General features: G+C 36.4%; 1 protein-coding gene across 1 annotated transcript; it reads left to right on the top strand.

The window, feature by feature from the left end:
- Positions 1-1,084: 1,084 nt before the first annotated feature.
- LOC148862318 (ethylene-responsive transcription factor ERF113-like) lies at positions 1,085-3,238 on the top strand. The gene is made up of 2 exons (XM_088974440.1): positions 1,085-1,666; positions 2,542-3,238. The coding sequence occupies exons 1-2, from the start codon at positions 1,528-1,530 to the stop codon at positions 3,129-3,131; spliced, it is 729 nt and encodes a 242-aa protein (XP_088830566.1). The 5' UTR covers positions 1,085-1,527; the 3' UTR covers positions 3,132-3,238.
- The last annotated feature ends 10,399 nt before the right edge of the window (positions 3,239-13,637 follow it).

The following is a 13,637-nucleotide window of genomic DNA, read 5'->3' as shown; positions in this document are numbered from 1 at the left end:
CTTTAATTTAATGCTCATGGACGTAAGAGATAAGCCAAATCATGTAAATCTTTGTATATTCGTTATAAATTCTTTTTGTATATGTTTGGCATCGATGCTGCATATACAGCACTGCTGATGTATGGGTTAGAATTAAGTACCGTTTTCTGAGAAAATTGTGTTTTTTTTTTATTTGGAATTGGTATTGTTAGATAAGACATTTCCTAGAGCAACATCAATTTTTTCTATTTGGTACCAATGCTCTAGGAAACGTTTTCAGGATTTATACCTATTATCTAGTGGTAACAACGAGTTGGAGCTCCAGGAAATACCAAATTCGGCGTTGCTCCAAGCCATGCCTTCCCAATTTCCAAGCATAACTTGGAGCACCATTTTTTATGAAAAAATAGTTCCAAACAAACACCCGTTTCCTAAAACACCATTTTTTTTGCGATATAACACTGATGTGGTGCCGTTTTATGGAGCAACGGGATGATGCCAAACATACGCCTTATTTTTTTATGTATATACAAATTGATTTATCATACATGCACGCAAGATTGAAAGTATCAATACATACCAAAATGCTGTATCACACTCTTTACTCTTTAGTTTGTTTTTTTATTTCTTTTTCAAAAAATTGGTGAGGGATCGATTTAAGACTTGCATGCCCGAAATGGGTCAAAACCCCAAAAAAGGCTATCTGATGATACCATATATATCGGCGGTTAATGCATGTATTTACATGGTGGGTATTCCAGAAAGCAAAAGCTAGAAAGCTTTTCCTTTTTATATTTATATCCACGGTAAAAATAAATAAATAAGAACATTTGCATGATTAGACCAAGGCCATTAATTATATAAACCAAAGACTCGGTCAGCTGCGAGTTAAGCAAGGACTAGACTAGGGAGCGAGATTTATTGTGAGAGATTAAAGCAAGGTGGACGAAAAGACAAAAGTTGGAAGGGAACAAAGACACGGCACGAGACCACGAACTAAAAAGAAACAAAATAAAAGAAGTAATTCTCTGATAAACATATACCAATACCATACGTATATATATATATATATACATAAAATAAACCCATCCAGCCTTCCTCTTCAGACCAACAAAAACAAAAGTAAATAGATAAACCCGATAGTACTTGAACAGTTGACCGTTCGCCAATAAAAGCTCCTTGGTTAACCCTATTTTCTCTTCTTATCCATCTCTTTTACCCTACTCCCTTCTAGATCTCCAGAAATACTTCCCACTTTCCATTTCTACTCATAGGTCCTGCCTGATCTTATAGCTTCATTAAATTCTCTTCACATCCTTCATATATACTTTAATTTGTTCTTCTCCTAGTCCGATCAGCCCATCATCAAGTGTAAACAACTCATGAGATAGCTAGCTTTACCGTGTGGAAAGTACAAACCGGTTATTCGGAAAGCTTAGAAAGGTGGATCGAAGACATGGGAAGAGACCTTTTCCTTCCGAAGCGTCGGAGGAGAAAGAGGAAGCCCACATCTTCCCTGCCTACGCCTCCTCTCGTTCTGAGCAAGACATGTCGGCCATGGTATCTGCCCTCGCCCATGTCATCGGAACTTCCGACGATAAGTCGGATCAGGTGCAAGCAAACCAAATAGTCGTACAGAAGTCTGGCATGAGAGAACAGGACCCATCACAACCTGCTCAGGATCAAGGTACCGCATCATGCATCCATCTTGTTCTAGCTACAAATCCTAGATACCTAATTCTCTCTTGTGAATTAATTATGAAGAACAAAGAAAAGATTTTTTTTTTTTTTTTTTTTTCTGGGGTTGGCACTCGGGTTACCTAATTACTGCTTCTGGGTCATTTGTCAAAGCCTCGTAATATCTTGTTAGATTTTTTGTTTTGTTGTTCAGGAACAAGGTACCAAAAACCCAACTTACCTAGTGTTGCATGTCCCTACCATATATTATGTTTTACAAGCAAGACTCCTTGGTTTTAGTTGTCAAATCCATCATTTTCTATCTTTTCTTGCATTGTTTTTTCTTTTCCCCTTCTCACTCCTCTCTGAACTTGCAATTGGTGTTAATGGATCTTCATCCCATTTATGAAAAATGGTGGTGTACGAAGAGAAGTGGAAATTAATTGGTATCTGCCATAAAAATAATCACCAACTATCCATTTCTTATCTAAGTATAGTTGATTATTCTATTTTCTATCATCAACTCCAAAATCGAAATGGATCTTTGATTCTAGTTCAGGTTCCCATTGGGCAGATGTCTTTGTGGTTTTATTTATTTTTTGCTTGTCTGACATGATTTCTCTTTTCTCAAGTTTTGTTAACCAAGAATGTAGTTAAAGCTTTGCAACTAATCCCTCTTCATATGTTTTGGTATAGCTAAATTCAAGCTTCTCTCTCTACAGTCTTCCATGTTACTTCTATAAAGGAATTCCCTTTAATTTTGGTCTATATATATAAATTATTTTTCTTTAATATCCAATTTAAAGCATTATTTCATTTCTATGTATGACATGTAACAATGTATTTATTATATATACTAAACAAAGACACGCACAACCTGTGAAGGAAACTCAAGTCGAAGACACTACAGAGGAGTAAGACAAAGACCATGGGGTAAGTGGGCAGCCGAGATACGTGACCCAAAAAAGGCAGCTCGAGTATGGCTTGGCACCTTTGACACGGCCGAGGATGCGGCGGTTGCTTATGACCAGGCGGCTCTCAAGTTCAAAGGAACCAAAGCCAAGCTTAATTTCCCTGAGCGAGTTCAAGGGAGGACTGAGTTGAGCTATTTTATAGGCCATCGTGACTCGGCCTCTGCTCGTGTTCCAACTCCAAACCCAGTAGTTTTCCCTCCTTGTCTGTCACAAGAAACGTACCCAGACCTCCTCCACTACGCACAACTACTTTGCAGCAGAGACGAGGATTTACCGCCTGTTACGCCCAATCTCTATGGTCTGGAATCGTTTGGCTCACAGCCTTCATTTTCGTGGGAAATGTCGTCGTCTTCTACATCTTCAACGATGTCTCAAGAACAGCAGGAGCAGCAGCAGCAGCCACCAGAGCTGCCAAGGTTTTCATCGCAGATCAGTGGCCCTTATTCTGGCTCTGAGCAATGGAGGAGCACTCAAACCAGATATCCAAATGATCACCAATGAGAGGAGATACATCATACAAGGGAATTTGGAGTAATTTATCCATCGTCATGTTGTTGTAAGACATTTTTTTTTTTAATTAATTAAGATCTTTCTTAGTTTCAACTTTACATGTTTGATCTCATTAAATATAATTGCTGATGGAGAATGAAACCAATAGAGAAGTTCCAAGGGAGGGAATAGTCTAGTAGGGGCAGACTGCTGGCAGTGCAATGAAAACTGAGAAGAGAGATAGAATGGATGGTTTTTGATTGTTAACTTCGAACTATATTGCAGTATTGCATGTACCGCGTAAGAGCTATATTAATATTCATGGATGCGCTGTGGGCCTGTGTGTGTTGGTCATAAGTAATAACAGTCTCCTGACCTTATATCTCTGATCGTCCAAGACTTAAGGGGTAGCGTGTAGTAGTGTTCTAACCTTCAATTAACCATGTCAGAATTCAGGAACCTGTGTGAGTTTAATATCTACGTCTACCAAAGGATGGGATGAGCTAGTAGTGAAATAACTTTCTTCCTCGTTTTAATTAGTAGTCAGTAGAGCTCGTTAAGAGTAGGCTTACTAATTGATCAAGAATCAGTAGACAAGCATGTAGGACCCAGTGTTGTTCATGTAAGTCACAACGTGTTTTAAGGTCTGGAGCGAGGTGGGTAGATGGGTCAAATCCAGTCGCACCGATAGCTGATCCCCGTCAAACAAATGGACAACCTAAAATTTTCTGATAGTCTTGGCATCAATCCATATACCCATCATCTCGCTTGTTTATGGTGGGCTGTTGGTAGGTCGTCAACCACGACGCATTTAAGAGTTAAGACAGAATTCAAATGTTGATGTAGTTTGGTCATGAAAGTCGGCTAAGAACTCAGCTTTTCACAGAGAGAGAAGTCCTCATACGTATTTTTATTTTTTTTTCTTCTGACAAACTCAATAGACTAAGAATTAGCTAGAGAGAGAGGGAAACAGATCAAAAGTCTAAAGAGCCATCAAGCCTTATGAACATATATATATGTTTAAACTTTAAAGGGCTCGTCTCTCTGCCAAGTGCCAGGTGCCAACTGCCAACCTACTTTGATTCTTTCTTTGTTTTCAACAAGCTGTTCAGGTAATCCGGCTTGGAACATGGAAGTTTCTCTTACATGCACGGTAGGTAGTGAACCGTCAAAGGCCGATCGAACCGCTAACCAGTTTGAACATGTCCCAACTTAGACCAATGAGCTGGAAGTGGAAGAGTTGGTGTTCCCTGAAAAAGACTCACACCCAACCTGGTCCCAGTTCATGATCGATGTACTCGAGGATCGTCTAACTCTATCCATTTATGACAGACGGGTTGCACGGTGCAGTTAAACCGTAGACTAGAGATACGATGCTTGCAGATTTGCTATTGCCTTGTAAAAAAAATAGAGAGAGAGAGGGGGGGGGGGGGCATTGTGATTGAGGACGATGATATATTGCAGATACAAACAAAGAAAGGTGATAAACCTGTCAATGTATGTGATGACAAGTGGTGTCGGTAGTGCCATGCAAGTTGGCGAGAGGACGAGAATCTAAGGTTGCTTGCTTCGGTTGCTCGTTGCTGTCATCGACCAACAGTAAGAGCAAAGAGGGAGACATAAAGTCTGGAACTCTGGATGGTTCAAATAATGGAGACGATCCAGCAATATATTGCTATTAGCACCACACTCACAGGCCTTTGTTCGGTGGATGTCAAATCATAAAGGACAAAAAATATAAGTAAACAGCGACTTCTATATGTATGCAATGGTTTATGGGGGGGTCCTGTATCGTTAGCACCTTGCCTTATCGAAACAGGCAATACACATTATGATCATTCATTCCCTTTAGGCTAAGTTTCGAAAGAGTAAAATGTAGAGTGCAAAATTTTGTATTTTGTATGCATTTGTACATTTGCATATTTCTTAAATTGAGTTTTTTAATTTAGAAAAAAATACAAATATAAATATATACAATATAAATACATACAAAATATAAGGTTTTATACTGCACATATTTGTATTTATATTAAGACTTGGCTTTTAGAAGGAGTAAAGGCTGTTTTTGTTTCCTATGAAATTTAATTTATATTAGTATAAATGCATGGGAGTGCAAAATACTCGTGTAATTTTGTTTTGGGTATTACTTTATTCTGTTTCATGTTTTAATTTACTTAATTTGCCCTATAATCAAACAAAATAAGCTAAAATTTGAAACAAAAATAGATCAGAATTTACACCCAAATCATTTGCACTGTCATACTTTTGCATCAATGCAGATTTATTTACATCACAAACAAATACAGCCAAAAATACAAATACGTAGAATGCAAAATTTGTAATTTATATTATTCTGTATGCATTTGTAATGCACATATTTGTATTTGTACTATTTATGCTCAGTTTGGAAAGAGTACGGACACAAATATGTATAGTATAAATAAATACAAAATATAAGGTTTTGCACTCTGTGTATTTCTTCCATGCTCATTTTGGAAGGAGTATGAATACAAATAAATACAAAATATAAGGTTTTACACTCTACAAATTTGTATTTGTATTCCTTCCAAATGGAGCCTTAGGCCGTGTTTGGTTGCAATGCAAATAAATTTGCACTAATGCAAAACCATAACAGTGCAAATGATTTGCATGTAAATTCTGACCTATTTTTGTTTCAAAGTTTAGCTTATTTTGTTTGATTGCAGTACACATGAAGTAAATCAAGACATAAAGCATAATAAAGTAAAATCCAAAACAAAATTAAATAAGAATTTGCATTTTTTTACATTTGCATTCCCATGCTTTGTACTAGTATATATAAATAAATTTGCACTGCAAACAAACACAGCCTTAGGTATGGTTTGGAAAGACTACAAATATAAATATATAGAGTATAAAGTCTTATATTTGTATTATTTTGTACGCATTTATATTATACATATTTGTATTTGTATTCTTTTCAAATTTAGCCTACCATTGAGAAAAACCAACCATCCACGGTAAGATGTATTCGGTCCAACTACAGTTATAAAACTATGAAACCAATTTTACTTTGCAAAAACATGATTTTGATGGCACTGCTGATTTTATCAGGGAGGTGGAGACAAACTAAATGCGTTTTCACTTAGCCAAATAGTGGCTTTTGGTTTGAAAGAAAAGTCGGAGAAAGAAAATGGAAGGAAAGGTAGGAAAACTTTATACAAGGCTTGCATAGGTTTTTGTTGAAACACCAAGATTTCATGCCCACACTCTTTACGCACAATACAATGCAGAGCACATCTACTTAGCAGTTTGAAAAGAGTGCAATTACAAAAATGTTTGGTATAAATACAAATATATGTTTGATTCATAAAAATGCAAAGTGAATTTAATATTGCAAGAATTTGAAATTTTTGCCAAATGACTTTTTAAGATTGGAATCCACCTTTTTTTTTGTATTTTAAATTAATAATTTCTTAATATAAAAGTTGGATATAAATTAACTTTAATCTCATTTTGATTGGAAACATGGCTTAGAATTCATAAGTGATATCATTTTCAATACGGGAATACTAAACACTTATAAAACAAAACTAGAGTACATATAAATGCATATGTGCATTCTTTCCAAATGGATGGAGCGCTTTCATTTCAAATTTTCAATAGTCATGTGCTCTCACTGTCATGTTCATTACTTAATAAAGAGGCGATCCAATAAGATCGAGCACGCTCATGTTGAGTAAACCATGGGCGTAGTTTATCGATAGTCACTTGGATAATATAAAAAATTCAATTGTGATGTCATGGCGTGGGTGGTTGATGACAAAGCCACGTCACACAATTTCAAATTGAAAGAGAGATTCCTAGCTTTAAAGGGGAAGAAATTGAGTGGCCCCAATGATATATGCCATACATACCCTCCTCATCACCCCACTGGTTGAAAAATCTAACAAGTGAAGAAATTCCTTAATAAGTGTGTCAATCAATATCGGCTTAAGCCAATGTATGACAGGACTTGTACATATCCATCCATCCTTTTTCGTATTTAATAAGGAGCTATGCTCATCCGACTAATAAACGTGTTCGCACCATATGATAATTTGACGGGATCCGGACAAAGTAACCACATCCTACAAGAGGATACTTGCGGGAGGGAATGGCCATTTCCTCATTTGGGGAATGCTATTCCACCAAAAGTGGAATTTCAATTCTGATCTCATTCAATCAAACAGTTTTAATCGAATGGGGTGTTTTAATTCCGATTTCAAACCCTCATTCCCATGAACCAAATGAATCTTGAATTTGTCCTTTGAATTTCAACATTTGTTTTCTTAGAAGGTCCTTTGAATTTCAATATAAGACCTCAAGCTACCAACTAGAACCATACTCACCCCATTATCGCTCACGAGTCACTTTGATGAACAATAAATGAATGGACACTATATATAAGGTGCCAATCAGCTGGTTGATAAGGTCTCCACTGGCTGGTCGTAGCTGACACTTGCGATATAACCCCGTCTCCACATGGGTTACCCCGTTGTATAATACCATTACCCTCAATACATCAAATCTGGATCATCCTTGTTCACAACAAATGGGAAATCGTTTTCATGGGTGAATGAACACATGTATTATTATTTGGTGATAGTTGAGTTGGCTAATAATGTCACATCGAAACCTCCACAGCCATCCTCTCTCTCTAGCCACATCGACAGTATATGTGACGGAACAACACCACTAACAAGAAGTGTCATGTACGGACAAGGAAGCGGGAAGAGGAAATCTCTCAAAGATCTCGACGGGTGACCTCATCCCAACAATCACAAGAGCCCTATCCACTTGTAATACGGACATCCAACTATAAATAGGTATTCCCCGCTGTTGTAAGAGACTCTTGAAAGAACACTCTTTGAATATATCTACATTATCTCCTGGTTGCAGATCTCAGTGCGTGGTTTCGTCCTTCCACTTCGTCCTCGTCTACTTGACAAGATTATCTGATTGTGTTTTTGATTCGGAATACCTCGGATTAGACAACATCGGATTGACGCCATTTGTGAGAAACGTACAAAAAGTCATTTCCCAAACACCTTTTTGCGCAATTAAAGCAACCATGCCTAAAAACATGTTTGACCGCTATAGAGCCCATTCCCCATCTTGGGGATATCGCTCAGTTCACAGCTCTTCGCATCGGGAGCCCCGGCATCAGATCGCAATCAACCATGTGCAATTCTAAGCCATGCAACAGAAAGTCAACCGTATCCTAGCCATGATGGAGATGTTGGGGCAACCAGCTCGTGCCCCGCAAGCCACTCACCCCGCCACATAAGCGCCTAGTATTGTTGATCCTCACATTGAGGACCCCAAAGGGCGCCACACAGACCGGCATAGGGCCCAATCCGACTGCGAACGACCACAACCATCTAGAAGATATGACTCCCCAGCCCAGCCTCGCGCGCACAACGCTTGTAATAGATCCCATCACTACACCTAAGTGCCGACAAAAGAACAGCTCGACCAACATCTGCAGCAACCGTTAATTCTGTAGCCAAATCCAGCTCGATCTAAGATCAACTTGTAATCCCAAAGGAGGAGAAGTCTACGAATGTGGTCCCAGCCAACAAAGATGTTGAGATCAAAGAACTGAGAGTGGCTGATCGAACTAGAGCGCAACCAAGCGAATAGAAGCACTTCCCTTCCGACGGCTCAACCAATAGAGCAGCACCCCGGTCAATAGCTTGTCTTCGTCCAAGAGATTATTGATAAACTCCCCCCAGCCAGATGGCGACCTCTTCAGTTCAAGAAGTATGATGGGTCTTGAACTCCAATGATCATGTTGAAGGATTTAAAACGATAATGATACTATATGGTTCTTACGAAGGTCTCATATGCAAGCCCTTCATCATTACCCTCCATAAAGTCACTAGAACTTGGTATGTCTTCCTTCTTTTACCATCTTCTAGAAGAAGGAATCGGAGAAAAGAAATATCATACAAGTGCAGAAAAGAAATAAAGGACGTTCAACACTGACGCCCTTTAGGTCCGAACTCTAAACCAATTAAAAATCCTATAATCCACGTGTACAGATGTGATGTAGAGAATAGTAGTTGGCAAGGTGAGGGGAACAACCGTAGACGATTTGATCACGACCAAAAAAACAAGAAGTTAGGCTGCCTACCAAAATGCACAAAAAGATGAGCCATAGGTTTTGATTGATCCCCAAATGCCGAAGCACTAAAACCAAAAATCGGTAATCGCAACTCAACTGAGACGAGCCGTGAGGTGAGGGAATCCGTCCAACGATCTAGTTTGAATGGCTCCACGTAGCGTGGCGAAGGCACTGAGTCTGCTTGAGAAGACGTGGCATCAGAGTTGGGATGAGGGGGCACTAATCTCAATGCTAGATGGCGCGGCCGCGTGGGAGGATATGATGACTGCGGCCTAAAAAGGGCCCGGAGATAGCGACTTTGGTTCGGATGCTTCTGCCGACTCGTCAAACTTTGCGGCTATAACAGATTTAAGTACTACTGTTACGTTTCTGGCGTGAACGTTTGCACGTTTCATTGAAACCGTCTGGAGACAAATGTTAGGTATTTGACAAACGACAAACGTTTAGCCGTTTAGGTACTTGTATTCTGATATTCTTTTTGGCCCCACAACCGTTTGATTATTAAGTATATAACCTTAAGGGCTACCCAGATATGTATTTATTGACAATCACCGTCACGTTAGATTTTTCGTTTGTAGAATATAGATTGTTTCAGTTTGTCTTCCGGGTTTGTACTGACATCCAGACCCGAATCCGGAATCGGGCTCGGTAGATTTTGAACTTTCTTTTTTTCGGTAGATTTGAGTCTTTGATATCGATGCAATGCAATATTTGGGATTTGATTTATCGAATTTTTATTCTTGAAAAAAAGAAATCGACCAAATTTACAAATAAATGTATAAGCGGAAGAACTTGTAACCAATCAACTCATAAGAAGCAAAGAGACAACCGGAGACTGGATCAAATTCAGCCTGCACCAAGGTAGGGGTTATGGGTTTCCCACCAATGCGATGGGATTTGTCACGATTCAAAGGAGGGGGGTGGGGACTTTCAAAGTGTCAATTAGTTGATTTTCCTATTAGTTATAGTGAATCCCACTTGCCTTTGGATTTGGGGGGGTTATGGGTCAGGAGATAAGTCACCCTTTATTGTGTAACCCTACTAAACCGTCAAAATCTTTCCCACATCTTTTTTTTGAGCAGTAAGGTATTTTTTTTTTCACAATAATTCTTTTTTAAAAGAAGGTTTTCAGGCCATAACCCCCCATCATTCAGACATGTGGTAATGTTTATTTTCTTAAAAAAGCATCTCATAAATTAGTTGCTCACATTTTGAAAGAGAAAATCCATTGCTTATATACAGAAATTTCTTTTAACCACATTTAAATTTTTTAACTTAGACATGCGATACTTTAAGACAGGTATTATGCATTCAATAATAGTTCTTTAGAAATACATGAGAAGTGGGAAGCTCTCATTCTACAGTCTACAATTTTAATAGTTAGTTTTATTTGAATTTCAAATATAGATATAATTATTAGACAAATAGTGAAACTCAAATAAAATATTCTCAAAATAAAACTCAAATAAAATAATATTATTATAAAAAACAAAAAAAAAGAATAAAAACCAATTCTTATTGAAACAAACAAATTGTGGGAATAGACCATTCCGATTCCAATTCCAAGGGATTTTCATTCTGTTTCTAACTATAAACCAAAGGAATCCTAAGTATTTAACAACTTTAACAAAAATCTTTCATCTTCTACATTTCTAAAAACCATGGTTTGAGAGAGATGTACCCACATTGCAAAGACACCATCATTCGTTATTTAGTCTCAATTTGGGAAGAGTAAAGACAAAAAGTATGAAAATTAAGCTATGTTTGATTTGAACAAAAAGGTATGGGAAGCAACATGAAGGTAGTTAAAACCTATACAAGCACAGCCTTTGGGTTTTTATCTTATCTTTTTAGCCACCTAAAATCATATCAAAGCCATCAAATTATGGGCATTTAGATGACAAAATACCATGTAAATTCTTAAGCTTTGAATATATTTTGGTTATTAAGGCTGTCTTTGGAAAAGATGCAAATATGTAGGGTATTGTAAACTGGGTTAGTTTTGCACTGACAAAATTTCTTCATATTCTTACCAAACAGACTTTTAGCTGTAATGGATGCAAACGTGAATTCATATGCATTTTTTTTATCAAAAGCCCACTTGAATGCAGATTTACTTATTTTTTATTGATGTACTTTTACATCTTATTATCAATGTAAATATGTATTGGTCTGTCATTTATCAATGCATAAATGTAGTGTTGCCAAACACAGGCAAAAGTGAATCAGATTGCAAATTTACCTTGAAATGCGATTTACACTCCATTTGCATCATTTCCAAATGCAGCCTAAGACTCAATTTCAAAAAAGTATAAATACAAATATATATACAGTATAAATAGATGCAAAATAATACAAAAATACAAGATTCTGATCAATTTGAAAAGAATAGAAACTAAATACAAATACATACAAAATAATACCAAATACAAAAATTTTATACTGTATATATTTGTATAATCTATATTCCTTGTGAAGTCCAAACTGAGGGATCATGCTGTTAACATGCATGATGATCTGATAAAATATAAAGTTTTACACTTGTGTACTCTTTCGAAACTGAGCCTAAATCATTGATTAAATATTTGACATTTAATAATAATTAAAGGGCATCTCCATCTAGTCGTCGAGATCATGAGAATGAGATGGATGTATGTGAATGCTGTTTTGAGTTTGACACTGAAAGGCTTGCTTTTGTTGCATGCAGGCTATCCTTCATTAATTAATGTTTTGTTGCATGTCAAAACATTACTTTATATAATATACTTACCAATCTTAATTATCTCAGACATAATGGACAAACAAGAAAAGAAAAGCTTTCAACGATGCAAACCATGCGAGAGTCAAGAGACAGCCAGCCGATGGAGTGAGTGACCAAGAATATCATATCTTGCTTTTCATCAGGGTGCCTACTGCCTACCGGGCTACCATATAACTTCTGTCTGTGTTGTGCACTTTAATAGCCGCTACGTCTTATTATAACTTATAAGGCTTTTTTTTTTTTTAAGTTTTCTCTGAAGAATTTATTAAAACTAACTTCATCTGAAAATCTATTTTATATATAACTGAATTAAACGTATCTCAATCCGTCTGTCGGGGTTTTTCACCAAATATAATTTCTAAACTTGCAAGCCCGAAGTTGCTATGGAAACACTTTCCAAATGGTCACTTTCACCCTTAACCCCTATTTGGGAGGGCTGGGCTAAAAATTCAGTTAGCTGCTTCGATGTGATGCCAATAAGCCATTTAAAGGCTGTCTATCAGTCTATGTAAGACCCACCTTGGAAAGCCAGGGGCCGTTATGTTCCGGTCCTCCCAATTGGGCACTGATTTTCACCTTTGAACAATTGAGGTTTTCTTATGAGTAAATTACAGAACCCCCTATACTATGGAGTACATCGGTGATAATAATCGCCAAATTATTCCTTTCTTATTTATTTGAGTGATTTCTGATTCGATTGGTTTTTTAAATATAATATTGAAGTCAAATGAAATGGCAAAGGTTTCTTTCTAATAGATTTAGATTTAATGTTTCATTTGGTTTTTCTTAATTTATTTGGGAAAGGAGTGCATAATTTTCAGGGAAATTGTCTACAACTCACCATGAGTTTTCAGCATTTCTCTTAAACTCACCACAACTTTTCAAAATGTCGAAAACTCAACATGTCACTAACTTAAACGTTAAACAGACTAACGGGTGTTAATATATTACCATTTTAATCTTCGCAGAAAAAAATAAAATATATACAAAATAAATTAACGGGTGCTAATATATTACCATTTTAATATTTAGACATGAAAAAAGGAAAAAGTTCAAAAACATAATTTCAAATATAAAATACATAAAAACATAGAAATTACAAAAAATATAAAAATTATAAAAATTTCAAACAAAATAAAAAATTATTTTCAAATTATAGAAACTATAGAAAATGAAAAAACAAAATCAGAAAATAAAAATTGTAGAAAAGACATCAAAATTTATAGAAAAACACAGAAATTGCAAATAAATAACAAATAAAACAAGAAAAATTATATATTATAGAAAATAGAAAAATGTAAAAAACAGAAATTATAAAAAACATTGGAAATTATAACAAAACACTAAAAAAACAAAAAGAAACAAGAAAATTAAAAATTGAAATAGACCATTTTCCTCTAGCTCACCATTCAAGGGTAATTTGGTCATGAAAATTGTTATTTATGTTGACTTGGACACCTCTGTTAAGAAACAATAACGGTGCACTACAGAATGTGAGTTTTGGAAAATAAAAACTTACTGGCATGGTGAGTTTTAGACATTTCCCTATATTTTAAGATGAAGAGAGACATTTACATCAGTGAAATGAAACAAAAATTTAAAGAAACTT

Source organism: Nelumbo lutea, chromosome 3 (assembly GCF_056320005.1).
Source record: "Nelumbo lutea isolate HS-2025 chromosome 3, American lotus-T2T, whole genome shotgun sequence".
Taxonomy (NCBI): domain Eukaryota; kingdom Viridiplantae; phylum Streptophyta; class Magnoliopsida; order Proteales; family Nelumbonaceae; genus Nelumbo; species Nelumbo lutea.
The sequence above is the reverse complement of the archived record's forward strand: the minus strand, read 5'-3'. Positions and strand labels throughout refer to the sequence as shown.

Coding starts and splice junctions, on each gene's coding strand:
- LOC148862318 (XM_088974440.1), top strand. CDS start 1,528: ATGTCGGCCATGGTATCTGCCCTCGCCCATGTCATCGGAACTTCCGAC. Junction 1,667..2,541: donor ACAACCTGCTCAGGATCAAG/GTACCGCATCAT, acceptor CAACCTGTGAAG/GAAACTCAAGTCGAAGACAC.